Genomic DNA, 18,084 nt, shown 5'->3' with positions numbered 1-18,084 from the left:
AATACATTATGCATGGGATGGACATATATTAAGTACAATACATTATGCATGGGATGGACATATCATATTAAGTACAATACATTATGCATGGGATGGCCATATTATATTAAGTACAATACATTATGCATGGGATGGCCATATGACATTAATTACAATACAATACATTATGCATGGGATGGCCATATTATATTAATTACAATACATTATGCATGGGATGGCCATATTATATTAATTACAATACATTATGCATGGGATGGCCATATTATATTAATTACAATACATTATGCATGGGATGGCCATATCATACTAATCATAATACATTATGCATGGGATGGCCATATGACATTAATTACAATACATTATGCATGGGATGGCCATATTATATTAATTACAATACATTATGCATGGGATGGCTGTATTATATTAAGTACAATACATTATGCATGGGATGTCCATATGACATTAATTACAATACATTATGCATGGGATGGCCATATTATATTAATTACAATACATTATGCATGGGATGGCCATATTATATTAAGTACAATACATTATGCATGGGATGGCCATATGACATTAATTACAATACATTATGCATGGGATGGCCATATGACATTAATTACAATACATTATGCATGGGATGGCCATATTATATTAAGTACAATACACTATGCATGGGATGGCCATATGACATTTAAGTACAATACATTATGCATGGGATGGCCATATCATACTAATTATAATACATTATGCATCGGATGTCCATATGACATTAATTACAATACATTATGCATGGGATGTCCATATGACATTAGTTACAATACATTATGCATGGGATGGCCATATGACATTAATTACAATACATTATGCATGGGATGGCTGTATTATATTAAGTACAATACATTATGCATGGGATGTCCATATGACATTAATTACAATACATTATGCATGGGATGTCCATATGACATTAATTACAATACATTATGCATGGGATGGCCACATGACATTAATTACAATACATTATGCATGGGATGGCCATATCATATTAAGTACAATATATTATGCATGGGATGGCCATATCATACTAATTATAATACATTATGCATGGGATGGCCATATGACATTAATTACAATACATTATGCATGGGATGTCCATATGACATTAATTACAATACATTATGCATGGGATGGCTGTATTATATTAAGTACAATACATTATGCATGGGATGTCCATATGACATTAATTACAATACATTATGCATGGGATGGCCATATTATATTAATTACAATACATTATGCATGGGATGGCCATATTATATTAAGTACAATACATTATGCATGGGATGTCCATATGACATTAATTACAATACATTATGCATGGGATGGCCATATGACATTAATTACAATACATTATGCATGGGATGGCCATATTATATTAAGCACAATACATTATGCATGGGATGGCCATATGACATTAATTACAATACATTATGCATGGGATGGCTGTATTATATTAAGTACAATACATTATGCATGGGATGGCCATATGACATTAATTACAATACATTATGCATGGGATGGCCATATGACATTAATTACAATACATTATGCATGGGGTGGCCATTTGACATTAATTACAATACATTATGCATGGGATGGCCATTTGACATTAATTGCGATACATTATGCATGGGATGGCCGTATGACATTAATTACATTATGCACAGGATGGCCATTTGACATTAATTACAATACATTATGCACGGGATGGTCATTTGACATTAATTACAATACTATGTGCATGGGATGGCGTGTGTGATTTGGATATTTAATGCAGCTTTTTAAAAAAAGTTCAGTCATAACACTATGATGTCTGCAGTGTGGCAGTTAATAGTGATGTCTAGCATCATGCTGCAGATATGTAGCACAATGTCCCACCCAGACACATTATCCTACACCAGGCCGACCAGTCCTAACACTAACCTCTTAATGCTGAGTGCCAAGCAAGGCACATGCTAGTATCATTTGTGTAAGTCTTTGTATGACTCGGCTGGGGATCAAACCCACAAACTCCTGCGTCCAAGGCGGATGCTCTAACCACTAGACCACTGGAGCGGTCTATGCATGAGCTGGCCATATGACATTAATTATAATACATTATGCATGGGATGGCCATCTGACATTAATTATAATACATTATGCATGGGATGGCTGTATTATATTAAGTACAATACATTATGCATGGGATGGCCATATGACATTAATTATAATACATTATGCATGGGATGGCTGTATTATATTAAGTACAATACATTATGCATGGGATGGCCATATGACATTAATTATAATACATTATGCATGGGATGGCCATGATACTAATTATAATACATTATGCATGGGATGGTCATATGACATTAATTATAATACATTATGCATGGGATGGCCATATGACATTAATTATAATACATTATGCATGGGATGGCCATATGACATTAATTATAATACATTATGCATGGGATGGCTGTATTATATTAAGTACAATACATTATGCATGGGATGGCCATATGACATTAATTATAATACATTATGCATGGGATGGCCATATGACATTAATTATAATACATTATGCATGGGATGGCCATATGACATTAATTATAATACATTATGCATGGGATGGTCATATGACATTAATTATAATACATTATGCATGGGATGGCCATATGACATTAATTATAATACTTTATGCATGGGATGGCCATATGACATTAATTACAATACTTTATGCATGGGATGGCCATATGACATTAATTATAATACATTATGCATGGGATGGCTGTATTATATTAAGTACAATACATTATGCATGGGATGGCCATATGACATTAATTATAATACATTATGCATGGGATGGCCATGATACTAATTATAATACATTATGCATGGGATGGTCATATGACATTAATTATAATACATTATGCATGGGATGGCCATATGACATTAATTATAATACATTATGCATGGGATGGCCATATGACATTAATTATAATACATTATGCATGGGATGGCCATATGACATTAATTATAATACTTTATGCATGGGATGGCCATATGACATTAATTACAATACTTTATGCATGGGATGGCCATATGACATTAATTATAATACATTATGCATGGGATGGCTGTATTATATTAAGTACAATACATTATGCATGGGATGGCCATATGACATTAATTATAATACATTATGCATGGGATGGCCATGATACTAATTATAATACATTATGCATGGGATGGTCATATGACATTAATTATAATACATTATGCATGGGATGGCCATATGACATTAATTATAATACATTATGCATGGGATGGCCATATGACATTAATTATAATACATTATGCATGGGATGGCCATATGACATTAATTATAATACATTATGCATGGGATGGCCATATGACATTAATTATAATACATTATGCATGGGATGGCTGTATTATATTAAGTACAATACATTATGCATGGGATGGCCATATGACATTAATTATAATACATTATGCATGGGATGGCCATGATACTAATTATAATACATTATGCATGGGATGGTCATATGACATTAATTATAATACATTATGCATGGGATGGCCATATGACATTAATTATAATACATTATGCATGGGATGGCCATATGACATTAATTATAATACATTATGCATGGGATGGCCATATGACATTAATTATAATACTTTATGCATGGGATGGCCATATGACATTAATTATAATACATTATGCATGGGATGGCCATATGACATTAATTATAATACTTTATGCATGGGATGGCCATATGACATTAATTATAATACATTATGCATGGGATGGCCATATGACATTAATTGTAATACATTATGCATGGGATGGCCATATGACATTAATTATAATACATTATGCATGGGATGGCCATATGACATTAATTGTAATACATTATGCATGGGATGGCCATATGACATTAATTATAATACATTATGCATGGGATGGCCATGATACTAATTATAATACATTATGCATGGGATGGCCATATGACATTAATTATAATACATTATGCATGGGCTGGCCATATGACATTAATTATAATACATTATGCATGGGATGGCCATGATACTAATTATAATACATTATGCATGGGATGGCCATATGACATTAATTATAATACTTTATGCATGGGATGACCATATGACATTAATTATAATACATTATGCATGGGATGGCCATGATACATATTATAATACATTATCCATGGGATGGCCATATGACATTAATTATAATACATTATGCATGAGCTGGCCATATGACATTAATTATAATACATTATGCATGGGATGGCTGTATTATATTAAGTACAATACATTATGCATGGGATGGCCATATGACATTAATTATAATACATTATGCATGGGATGGCCATATGACATTAATTATAATACATTATGCATGGGATGGCCATATGACATTAATTATAATACATTATTCATGGGATGGCCATATTATATTAAGTACAATATATTATGCATGGGATGGCCATATGACATTAATTATAATACATTATTCATGGGATCGCCATATGACATTAATTATAATACATTATGCATGGGATGACCATATGACATTAATTATAATACATTATGCATGGGATGGCCATATGACACTAATTACAATACATTATGCATGGGATGGCCATGATACTAATTATAATACATTATGCATGGGATGGCCATATGATATTAATTATAATACATTATGCATGGAATGGCCATATGACATTAATTATAATACATTATGCATGGGATGGCCATATGATATTAATTATAATACATTATGCATGGGATGGCCGTATGACATTAATTATAATACATTATGCATGGGATGGCCATATGATATTAATTATAATACATAATGCATGTGATGGCCATATGACATTAATTATAATACATTATGCATGGTATGGCCGTATGACATTAATTACATGAAGATGCCTAGTAGCTGATAACCTTTTTCTCACATGAAGGCATCTTCTTGTTATTGTTTGCACTTCTGGTTTTATTTATTCATTCAAAATAGAACATTTTAGATGGTTATGTAAATTTTCAACCAGGATACAATCAAAGAAGTTGTAATACCAATATTAAATGCATCCTGGAGACGGTCAAGTAATATATTGTGGTCTTTTGTGCCAAATGCCACTGACATGTCAATGAGGGTGAGGACTGTAATCTTTCCACAATCCATGTACAGATGTTGCACATTCAAAAATTACTAATGTTGATATGGTGTTTATAGTATGTACAAAAATTACTATGTTGATATGGTGTTTGTAGTATGTACAAAAATTACTATGTTGATATGGTGTTTGTAGTATGTACAAAAATTACTAATGTTGATATGGTGTTTGTAGTATGTACAAAAATTACTATGTTGATATGGTGTTTGTAGTATGTGCAAAAATTACTATGTTGATATGGTGTTTGTAGTATGTGCAAAAATTACTAATGTTGATATGGTGTTTGTAGTATGTGCAAAAATTACTAATGTTGATATGGTGTTTGTAGTATGTGCAAAAATTACTAATGTTGATATGGTGTTTGTAGTATGTGCAAAAATTACTATGTTGTTGTTGTTGTGGGGTTTAACGCCATTTTTCAGCACGCGATAGGCTATACATGGCGGCCAGTATTAATGGTGGAGGAAGAACCCGGGAAAACGCCGGAAAGAACCACCAACCCACGAGAAGCTACTGGCAAGCTTTCTCACATACCCACATTGGCTGAATCCTAGACTCGAACTATGTTAATATGGTGTTTGTAGTATGTGCAAAAATTACTAATGTTGATATGGTGTTTGTAGTATGTGCAAAAATTAAATGCTCCCTGTTGCTGCTGCACTTCACAAAGTCAACTATCGACTATGAGTTCTGCAATTTAGTTTCCTTGCTTTGCAGATGTCACATCCTTTCCTGAATCACAGCTGCATTTCATCATCTTGCCTGTACACTATTTCACCCAAAGAAATAATCATGTATTGCATGTTATATATGGAGCCAAATCTGACTTCAACAAATGTTGCCACTAAACATTAATTTGCCAATAATCTTCAATAAATGGGTTTTAAACATTCTCATGCAAGGCAATGGTGTGAAATAACTACTGTTTTTTAACAGGCATCTTTCTGATTTACTTAATTTCAAACAAACTGGGCTGTTCCATTTAATGTACTTAACCTATGTAAATTAGCTTAATGGGCCACAACTGTACTTTAAATGCTCGATACGACATCAACCTTGCTTTAAGTAAACTGAAATTAGGGTTGTTTATTTTTTTACTACCTTACATTTTAACTGACTTTATGACAATCTGCTGTATAAACTGCCCCAGGATTGGTTTTATATGAACTTCATACAGGACTGTTTATACAGACTACAGGTTACAGACATATATCAAGGTGGTCAAGAAATCATTCTCCCCATAATGGACTTTAAGGCACTTTCTCCATTATGGATTTTGGGGCGTTCTCCCCATAATGGACTTCACGACATCTCCATTATGGATTTTGGAGCATTCTCCCCATGATGGATGTCAGCTATTACTGGAAAAGTGTTCTCTCACCAATGCATTATGCAATGCATAAATAAGACAATTCAACATGGGCCACTTACCCCCTCCACTGCGAAAACAGAGATACGGAAAGCGCCATATATTTCCTAATCCCACAGAGTAACCAATGGCTGCTAATATGAACTCAAATTTTCGGCTCCAGTTCTCACGTTCAACTTCCCCAGTCAATGTCATCTTGCTGTTTACAAAACTGAAGAAAAAATGCATTTTTTGTATAAGTCAGAAGTTATTCGAAGCTGAAAACATCAACATATCATTTCTAACTAACTTTCCATTCACAAAAACAATGCAACTGTCATACCTTGGTCTCCAAATGTTAGAAGCATATTTACCAGCTTGGGATATAAGCTCCAACAGATGAGATGGCAAAATATCCAACAGTGTTCTGGATGGTCTATAATATACACACTGTAGATCTTGCAAAATCCATATTTCCACCATGGAAATTATTTCATCCGCAATGTTGTCTCTCAAGGACCAGCTATAGCGGTCGTTATGAAGATAATTGCATGGGCCACATTCAGCCCACCAAAACGTATCCTGTGCCCCATAAAATGATTGGCATCACAAGGTGTAATGAGCTATAACAAAGTTGTTGTGGCTCTTGGGCCATCGAAATTGCCATCATGTGGCCCTCAGAGTGGTTTTAGTTTGCAACCTCTGCACTATACAGTTTGGAACTGACATGTTGGCTGAGGTATAGCAGACAATGCAGAAGGCTCTTTCATAATATGTACACAATACTGTTTAACATTTAAAGACTTGCCCATTAACATATATCAACATACGTGTATTGCAAAAAATGAAAGATAAATTTCTGAGCACAGAATCCCTTTAGAATAAGACAGTGTTTTCCAAAGCAAAAAATGTTTACCGATACAGTGATTTTAATAATCAGGGTTATGAGATTGAGCTATTATGCCTTTTTAAGAAAAATTAGATGTAAGTATTAGTGGGTTTAGATGTAAGAATTAGTGGGTTTAGATGTAAGTATTAGTGGGTTAAGTATTAGTGGGTTAGATGTAAGTATCAGTGGGTTAAGTATTAGTGGGTTTAGATGTAAGTATCAGTGGGTTAAGTATTAGTGAGTTTAGATGTAAGTATTAGTGGGTTAAGTATTAGTGGGTTTAGATGTAAGTATTAGTGGGTTAAGTATTAGTGGGTTTAGATGTAAGTATTAGTGGGTTAAGTATTAGTGGGTTTAGATGTAAGTATTAGTGGGTTTAGATGTAAGTATTAGTGGGTTAAGTATTAGTGGGTTTAGATGTAAGAATTAGTGGGTTAAGTATTAGTGGGTTTAGATGTAAGTATTAGTGGGTTTAGATGTAAGTATCAGTGGGTTAAGTATTAGTGAGTTTAGATGTAAGTATTAGTGGGTTAAGTATTAGTGGGTTTAGATGTAAGTATTAGTGGGTTAAGTATTAGTGGGTTTAGATGTAAGTATTAGTGGGTTTAGATGTAAGAATTAGTGGGTTAAGTATTAGTGGGTTTAGATGTAAGTATTAGTGGGTTAAGTATTAGTGGGTTTAGATGTAAGTATTAGTGGGTTTAGATGTAAGTATTAGTGGGTTAAGTATTAGTGGGTTTAGATGTAAGAATTAGTGGGTTAAGTATTAGTGGGTTTAGATGTAAGTATTAGTGGGTTTAGATGTAAGTATCAGTGGGTTAAGTATTAGTGAGTTTAGATGTAAGTATTAGTGGGTTAAGTATTAGTGGGTTTAGATGTAAGTATTAGTGGGTTAAGTATTAGTGGGTTTAGATGTAAGTATTAGTGGGTTTAGATGTAAGAATTAGTGGGTTAAGTATTAGTGGGTTTAGATGTAAGTATTAGTGGGTTAAGTATTAGTGGGTTTAGATGTAAGTATTAGTGGGTTAAGTATTAGTGAGTTTAGATGTAAGTATTAGTGGGTTAAGTATTAGTGGGTTTAGATGTAAGTATTAGTGGGTTAAGTATTAGTGGGTTTAGATGTAAGTATTAGTGGGTTAAGTATTAGTGAGTTTAGATGTAAGTATTAGTGGGTTAAGTATTAGTGGGTTTAGATGTAAGTATTAGTGGGTTAAGTATTAGTGGGTTTAGATGTAAGTATTAGTGGGTTAAGTATTAGTGGGTTTAGATGTAAGTATTAGTGGGTTAAGTATTAGTGGGTTTAGATGTAAGTATTAGTGGGTTTAGATGTAAGTATTAGTGGGTTAAGTATTAGTGGGTTTAGATGTAAGAATTAGTGGGTTAAGTATTAGTGGGTTTAGATGTAAGTATTAGTGGGTTTAGATGTAAGTATCAGTGGGTTAAGTATTAGTGAGTTTAGATGTAAGTATTAGTGGGTTAAGTATTAGTGGGTTTAGATGTAAGTATTAGTGGGTTAAGTATTAGTGGGTTTAGATGTAAGTATTAGTGGGTTTAGATGTAAGAATTAGTGGGTTAAGTATTAGTGGGTTTAGATGTAAGTATTAGTGGGTTAAGTATTAGTGGGTTTAGATGTAAGTATTAGTGGGTTAAGTATTAGTGAGTTTAGATGTAAGTATTAGTGGGTTAAGTATTAGTGGGTTTAGATGTAAGTATTAGTGGGTTAAGTATTAGTGGGTTTAGATGTAAGTATTAGTGGGTTAAGTATTAGTGAGTTTAGATGTAAGTATTAGTGGGTTAAGTATTAGTGGGTTTAGATGTAAGTATTAGTGGGTTAAGTATTAGTGGGTTTAGATGTAAGTATTAGTGGGTTAAGTATTAGTGGGTTTAGATGTAAGTATTAGTGGGTTAAGTATTAGTGGGTTTAGATGTAAGTATTAGTGAGTTTAGATGTAAGTATTAGTGGGTTAAGTATTAGTGGGTTTAGATGTAAGTATTAGTGGGTTAAGTATTAGTGGGTTTAGATGTAAGTATTAGTGGGTTAAGTATTAGTGGGTTTAGATGTTAAGTATTAGTGGGTTAAGTATTAGTGGGTTTAGATGTAAGTATCAGTGGGTTAAGTATCAGTGGGTTTAGATGTAAGTATTAGTGGGTTAAGTATCAGTGGGTTTAGATGTAAGTATTAGTGGGTTTAGATGTAAGTATTAGTGGGTTTAGATGTAAGTATTAGTGGGTTTAGATGTAAGTATTAGTGGGTTTAGATGTAAGTATTAGCGGGTAAAGTATTAGTGAGTTTAGATGTAAGTATTAGTGGGTAAAGTATTAGTGAGTTTAGATGTAAGTATTAGTGGGATTAGATGCAAGTATTAGTGGATTTAGATGTAAGTATTAGTGGGTTAAGTATCAGTGGGTTTAGATGTAAGTATTAGTGGGTTTAGATGTAAGTATTAGTGGGTTTAGATGTAAGTATTAGTGGGTTAAGTATCAGTGGGTTTAGATGTAAGTATTAGTGGGTTTAGATGTAAGTATTAGTGGGTTAAGTATCAGTGGGTTTAGATGTAAGAATTAGTGGGTTAAGTATTAGTGGGTTTAGATGTAAGTATTAGTGGGTTAAGTATTAGTGAGTTTAGATGTAAGTATTAGTGGGTTAAGTATTAGTGGGTTTAGATGTAAGAATTAGTGGGTTAAGTATCAGTGGGTTTAGATGTAAGTATTAGTGGGTTAAGTATTAGTGGGTTTAGATGTAAGTATTAGTGGGTTAAGTATTAGTGGGTTTAGATGTAAGTATCAGTGGGTTAAGTATCAGTGGGTTTAGATGTAAGTATTAGTGGGTTTAGATGTAAGTATTAGTGGGTTAAGTATCAGTGGGTTTAGATGTAAGAATTAGTGGGTTTAGATGTAAGTATTAGTGGGTTTAGATGTAAGTATTAGTGGGTTTGGATGTAAGTATTGTGGGTTTAGATGTAAGTATTAGTGGATTAACTATCAGTGGGTTTAGATGTAAGAATTAGTGGGTTTAGATGTAAGTATTAGTGGGTTTAGATGTAAGTATTAGTGGGTTTGTATGTAAGTATTAGTGGATTTAGATGTAAGTATTGTGGGTTTAGATGTAAGTATTGTGGGTTTGGATGTAAGTATTAGTGGGTTTAGATGCAAGTATTAGTGGGTTTAGATGTAAGTATCAGTGGGTTAAGTATTAGTGGGTTTAGATGTAAGTATTAGTGGGTTTAGATGTAAGTATTAGTGGGTTAAGTATTAGTGGGTTTAGATGTAAGTATTAGTGGGTTAAGTATTAGTGGGTTTAGATGTAAGTATTAGTGGGTTTAGATGTAAGTATTAGTGGGTTAAGTATTAGTGGGTTTAGATGTAAGTATTAGTGGGTAAAGTATTAGTGGGTTTAGATGTAAGTATTAGTGGGTAAAGTATTAGTGGGTTTAGATGTAAGCATTAGTGGGTTAAGTATTAGTGGGTTTAGATGTAAGTATTAGTGGGTAAAGTATTAGTGGGTTTAGATGCAAGTATTAGTGGGTAAAGTATTAGTGGGTTTAGATGTAAGTATCAGTGGGTTAAGAATTAGTGGGTTTAGATGTAAGTATTAGTGGGTTAAGTATTAGTGGGTTTAGGTGTAAGTATTAGTGGGTTTAGATGTAAGTATTAGTGGGTTTGGATGTAAGTATTAGTGGGTTTAAGTGTAAGAATTAGTGGGTTTAGATGTAAGTATTAGTGGGTTTAGATGTAAGTATTAGAGGGTTTAGATGTAAGAATTAGTGGGTTTAGATGTAAGTATTAGTGGGTTTAGATGTAAGTATTAGCGGGTTTATATGATAATATGCAGGTGTAACATGGCTGCATGGACTATTTATTAATTAGGTCATCTGAAGAGTTTAACATTAGCAAATGTAAGGGTCAAAGTGATGAAGAAAGAAACTGTGTATTGCAAAAAATGAAAGATAAAATTTCTGAGCACAGAATCCCATGAGAATATGTCAGTGCTTTCCAAAGTATAACATGTTTACTGATCATCATTTTAATTATACAAGAGCTGTGAGAGAGAGAGAGAGAGATTATGCATTTAAAAGAAGAAGAAAAAAAGACAAAAGAAATCACATGCAAGTATTAGTGGTTTACAAGATAATAAGCTGGAGTAACATGAATGCATAGAATGTTTATTCAGCTATTAAAATCAAGAACACAACAAATGCAGTGATTTTTGGGGAGTTGTTGTCATTCCTCCTATCATTTTAAATTATTTGTTTGACATGTTCTCACACAGTGAAATTATATAGACATATATATATATATATATAGCTATTCAATGTACAAGATATAATCCAGCCTCTTTGTAGCACTTCCACACCAAAAATTCTCATACATGTGACACATCATCTTAAGAAAAGAGGAGCAAGACAGAAATGTGTTTACAATAGACCTACCACTTGTACGAGGACTCTAAGCACATTACAATAGACCTATCACTTGTATGAGGACTCTAAGCACATTACAATAGACCTACCACTTGTATGAGGACTCTAAGCACATTACAATAGACCTACCACTTGTACGAGGACTCTAAGCACATTACAATAGACCTACCACTTGTACAAGGACTCTAAGCACATTACAATAGACCTACCACTTGTATGAGGACTCTAAGCACATTACAATAGACCTACCACTTGTACAAGGACTCTAAGCACATTACAATAGACCCACCACTTGTATGAGGACTCTAAGCACATTACAATAGACCTACCACTTGTACGAGGACTCTAAGCACATTACAATAGACCTACCACTTGTATGAGGACTCTGAGCACATTACAATAGACCTACCACTTATACGAGGACTCTAAGCACATTACAATAGACCTACCACTTGTATGAGGACTCTAAGCACATTACAATAGACCTACCACTTGTACAAGGACTCTAAGCACATTACAACAGACCTACCACTTGTACGAGGACTCTAAGCACATGCTTTACTTTTGCTGTCAACAGTTTAAAAACAAACACACTCATAATTACGGGTTTGGTCACTGAAAAATTGAACATTACCAAATGGACAGGTGAAAGTGATGAAAACCACTTGAATATTTTTGGCAGGGTATCAAATGGTATTATTTTCAGTTGATAAAGATAAAACTTCATTTGGTATAGTTCTTTAGTGTACATGACAAATACTGCAATTACTTCTCCTGGACATCAATTATATCACCATGATCTTTTGAAACTTAACAATGCCTACTTTTATATAAAAATAGTTGAGAAATAATTTCCTGCAGTTGATACAACTGTATCTACTGTACAATAAATAGATCCGAGTTTCTGTACATCTGTATAGTTTTAACTTCATCCGTAGATTATTTTCTTGCTCAGAGTTTGGTGTAGGTTGAAGCGTAGCATGCATAAGATGAACACATCGTATTTATAAAAAATACCTTGTATATGGCAATTACTGCTATTAATACTTGGTTTCATATATTTAACGGCTTTAAACAAAGCATTCTGCATAAAACTTCTTTATCTACCCTGAATTGGAGGTGGAAGAGATTTTAGCTTTAAAGATCGCAAATTCCAATTATTTCCTGTTTATAGAGAACATTTTGTAATAATTCACATGTCATTTTGAATATTGCCCATTCAATTTTCAGTATATTAAATTTTGGAATCTTTTAGTTCATTTATATTAATCATAACCAAGTTCGACCCAAACTACAGATATTAAGAAAACATGAAAAGTAAAATAACAGAATGCTAATAACCCAATTATTATAATTATATAAATTATTTTATTTTAATAAAAAAGATGTGCAGAAATTTACTTATTTACTTCTAAATAAAGAGCAGCTTTAAAGATTTTATTTAAAATTTAACAAATACATGCTATATAATGACCAATGTCACTTTCTGAGTTGATAAATAAAGCTACAGGCGCCATCAATCAAACGTTACAATGCATAATCTCTCACTCATTTATGCACAGAATAAATCATTTACTGCAATGATATAAATAAACAGCATGTTACATTGTAACAGTGCTTTTGTAAATAGACAGCATGTTACAGTGTAATAGAGCTTTTGTAAATAGACAGCATGTTACAGTGTAATAGAGCTTTTGTAAATAGACAGCATGTTACAGTGTAATAGAGCTTTTGTAAATAGACAGCATGTTACATTGTAAGAGAGCTTTTGTAAATAGACATCATGTTAGAGTGTAAGAGAGCTTTTGTAAATAGACAACATGTTACATTGTAAGAGAGCTTTTGTAAATAGACATCATGTTAGAGTGTAAGAGAGCTTTTGTAAATAGACAGCATGTTACATTGTAAGAGAGCTTTTGTAAATAGACATCATGTTAGAGTGTAAGAGAGCTTTTGTAAATAGACAACATGTTACAGTGTAATAGAGCTTTTGTAAATAGACAGCATGTTAGAGTGTAATAGAGCTTTTGTAAATAGACAGCATGTTACATTGTAAGAGAGCTTTTGTAAATAGACAGCATGTTACAGTGTAAGAGAGCTTTTGTAAATAGCATGTTAGAGTGTAATAGAGCTTTTGTAAATAGACAGCATGTTACAGTGTAATAGAACTTTTGTTAAACATGTCAGAGCTATGCATGCTTCTGTGACAAACTTCTAATCCATGTGCTGTGTCAAAAGAATAATGGGGAACATATCTGAAATTTCACGTGAAATATCACAACTCAACCACACTGCATTTTTCAGTCCGTGTTAAAAGTTCTGATCTGTTGTTCACAAATTAATTTAATGGGTGTTGGGAACTGTAGAGAACATGCACTTCCCAATGACCAACATTCAATTACCACCTTTAATCCTGTCCAAATTACTTCTGATCATACATAGTATAGACTTTTTCTCCATCTATGACTTCCAACCATTCTCACTCTAATTCATTTCAACTACTTTAAACACTGAGCAAAGCAGAACATTGGTGAGAATCAAAGAAATGTTAATTGTTTTCTTGCTATGGAGCTCTTCAGTAACCCAACCATAATGAACTGACATCTCTAATCCTTTCAGAATTGCATGGGAATCATCTCTTTCTACCTCACATGGGAAGGTGTATGCTTACAGAAAATACCCCTTTAGACTGAAAGCATCCATCACCCTCTGGTCTGGTACTGTGGAGACATGAAGGGAGTTTGTTTTACAGACTTGTATCAAGCAAGTTGACTAAGGGTCTCCTCACAGATGGAAATGAGACTTTGCTACAGACTGGTGCAGAGACCATTCTGTGAGGATCATGCAGCCCCATCTGGACAGACTGTCCACCAAGGTATTCCTTTGACCATGTCAGACTCAGAGTTTATATCCACCAAGGCTGCTCATCAGAGAAGGTTCCATATTTTCACGCAAAGAGACATAGCATGTGCATCTCCTGGATTACCGATATGTTGTCTAAGGTGACTATAACACCAATATGCCTTAAGAGGCTGACACAGCCCTGTTGGGCTAGAAACAACACCCAAATTTCCCATTTGTTTGTTTTTAAAAAACTACCCCTCTGGCTCCAGGTGAGCACCTCATTTCAAATCTGATGCAACTGTGCACAAGAAGGAGTCAGGTTCTGTCAGAAACTGGTCCCAATTTAGCCACCAATGAAGATGGTGATGAAAACTGGATCCCAGGGGGCTCAACCAATAATGGTTTCTTATGTGGTCTCCTGTTTCTTATAAACCATAATGGGAGTGGGCACAAGTCTCCCTAGTGGTACCAAGTCCACAGCCATGTTCAGAGTTCCCAGGAAAGAGAGATAATGGCAAGCTAATGTAGTCTTTGCCAGAATACCAGTTATAAGGCAGAGGATTTAGTAAATCATGTCTGGAGGAACATAAACTCTTCTCAGACTGGTGAGGAAACTCATCCCCACAAGTACAAAGTCCTGTGATGGGATGAGATTGACCTCTCCAGGCTGGGGATAGACTGAGATGATTCAATGCCAACCAACTGAGGCACAGGTCTTTCAGGAGAGAATACTGCAGGATGGGATCCATAAAGATCTCAGTTGGGATGCCACTACCCCCAAAGTAGCAAAGTCTCTGTGGCACAGGTAAGACTGAATGCAAGAGCTCGAAATTGAAATACCTCCTCAATGTGACAAAACCTGAAGTATTTTCTGTGTGATGTGAAGATTTGCATGTGAAGATTGATGGAGACTTCCCAATCATTATGCTGTTCCTGATGAAAGAAGATGGGGGTCATGACTGGGGACTATTACCAAGAAATGAAGCCAGTATCAGTCCTTTAAAGTAGAACAGTCTCACATGTCTGTCATGCCCAACCATAACCCTGCAAGGAGGGCTAGTCAGGCACCAACTGGATTGCTGGGAAAAGGAAGATGCTGCAGAAGAGGAAGCAACTCCATAGGGTCCCTTCTCCTCCATCATCTTCACCATAGCCTCCAGCAAGTGCCACTGGAGACAAGAATCCTTCCTAAAAGAAACTGAAGGAAGCTGCTTAATAGAGATCAGGCCGTAACTAATTACTTGCTGCCTGGATAACATGCTGTACTTTACCTCACTCATCTCCTGTGTGTCATGATAACATGTCAGTTTACCTTGCTTGTATACCTGGTCCCACTTTTGAGTGTCAGTATTACTCTGGAGCTATAACCTACATGACAAGTTAATATGTCACAAACTATTGGTTGATTTCCAACCATCTGCAAATTATGCAAACAATTTGAACATTCAAATTTCAGCTTACATAGATACAGGAAACATTGCAGTACAAAGGAAAGAAAATTGGACTTTGATAGCACCAAAATTAGTGGAGTTATCTCAATTTGAAAATGATGGAAAATTATGGGAATCAGCCATTGGAATCAGAAAGTTACCTGATAGACTCAGGATTTTCATCAGATGAGGTTGACAGTAACACTGAAGATGACAGGGAATGGTGGAGGGAATGACTGAGTGAATGGATACACCAATTAATTTCATTTTGACACAGGATGCAGGTACCAGAGAAATGGGATTGGCAACACATTTGTCTTGGACCTAACACTGAAAATATGGGGAAGATGCCACAAAGTAAATGTTTCATTTACATTTATTTGAGAGGATTCTCTGGAAAGGTACATATGTGCATGGAACAGTAAGATCAACCTGAAGAGGATTTCCTATACAGCCTCTTCAGAAGTGAGACAAGAAATGTGAGGGTTCATGTGGAATTCAAGACCATAAAGCAAGGAAATTAACAGTCTATGTTTGGTCTGACTAAAAGCACATATATACCCAACAGAAGATCCTGCTGCCACAGAGAAGATAGTGCAGGGCAGTATAAACACTGTCAGTTGTATACATAAAAAATTTCATGTGTTGAAGGTTTAAATTATTCAGTGTGAATTTATAATGGATTTTATGGGTTACTAATGACAAGAGAAGCAATTTTGTGACTAAATATTTCTTTTTACCTTTATGCACAAGTTCTGTTTCTGCATGTTCATGAAATTTATACCATTATGTATATAACAGAACAACTGAGCCAAATTTGTGCTTAACTGAAGAAATATAAAGCAACTTTTTTTTATTTAAATTACCGTAGCCCCCTCTGTGAAATTCAGCAAGCCAAGCACCATCAGTGTGTCTTAGGTATACAGGTATTGATAAGGCTATTATCGGACTCTCCAAATATGCTGTAGGGGACTACTTAACAGGTTTGTTAATGAGTTAAGTTCCAAGGCCCCATGTTTTTACAAGAGTTTAGTCCAGATCACAGTCAATATCCCCACCTGGCAAGCATCAGAGCCAAAGGGGGGGGGGGGTAAGTGAGTAAATGAATTTGAGAGCTGGAGGCAGAGACCAGCAACTGGTGCATAAAAAGTGGTACAAACCAACCCATATGTTGCCTGGTGAACTCCTTGGGGAAAATACCAATGTGCAAGCTCCTAGCCCATTACAGAGTATGAGAATACCAGAAGATCTGGACAAGAGGTGATTCCAGAAAATCTCTCAGACTGAACAGAATCTTCTTTTCCTTGGCACCAGAAGGCTTAGGACACAAGTCTGGTAGAAGGAGGCAGTAAACTTCATTCAAAATTCATTCAAACCACAATGGAAAGGGGGGGGGGAGCATTATCAACAGTTCTTCTGGGAAAACATCTGAGTCCACCACGATGAAAGGGCTTTGTTGTCCTGAGCCCACTACTCATGTTTCACAGGACAGTTCTTGCTGTGTTCTCTTTCTGGAGTGGAAGATATCAAAATGGGGTCTTTTGTTGTTGTTGTAGGGTTTAATGCCATTTTAAAGCACATGAAAGGCTATACATGGCGGCTAGTATTAATGGTGGAGGAAGAACCAGGGAAAACCCCGGAAAGAACCACCGACCCAAGAGAAGCTACTGGCAAGCTTTCTCACATACCCACATTGGCTGAATCCAAGACTTGAACCCACGCAGACAGAGGTGAGATGGCAGTGATCTGTAATGGAGAGTGCTTTAGACCACTCAGCCACTCAGGGCCCTTCAAAATGGGTTCTCTATCCAGGTAAGCATCTGTGTGTGATGAGACTAACCATACTAGCTGTGCTCCTTGGAGGAGAGAGGAA

The 18,084-nt window shown here is 35.0% G+C and overlaps 1 protein-coding gene across 4 annotated transcripts in view; it reads right to left on the bottom strand.

The window, feature by feature from the left end:
* LOC149775165 (sodium- and chloride-dependent GABA transporter ine-like) overlaps nt 1-18,084 on the bottom strand; it is a 120,315-nt gene that overhangs the window by 77,060 nt on the left and 25,171 nt on the right. For all 4 annotated transcript variants that reach the window (XM_089943429.1, XM_089943430.1, XM_089943431.1 and 1 more), the window contains exon 2: nt 6,711-6,859. In XM_089943429.1, the coding sequence (XP_089799555.1) occupies nt 6,711-6,859 (149 nt within the window). The remainder of the gene's footprint in view (nt 1-6,710; nt 6,860-18,084) is intronic.

The sequence above is a fragment of the Sinohyriopsis cumingii genome, chromosome 19 (assembly GCF_028554795.1).
Source record: "Sinohyriopsis cumingii isolate HCF-2022 chromosome 19, ASM2855479v2, whole genome shotgun sequence".
NCBI lineage: Eukaryota > Metazoa > Mollusca > Bivalvia > Unionida > Unionidae > Sinohyriopsis > Sinohyriopsis cumingii.
The sequence above is the reverse complement of the archived record's forward strand: the minus strand, read 5'-3'. Positions and strand labels throughout refer to the sequence as shown.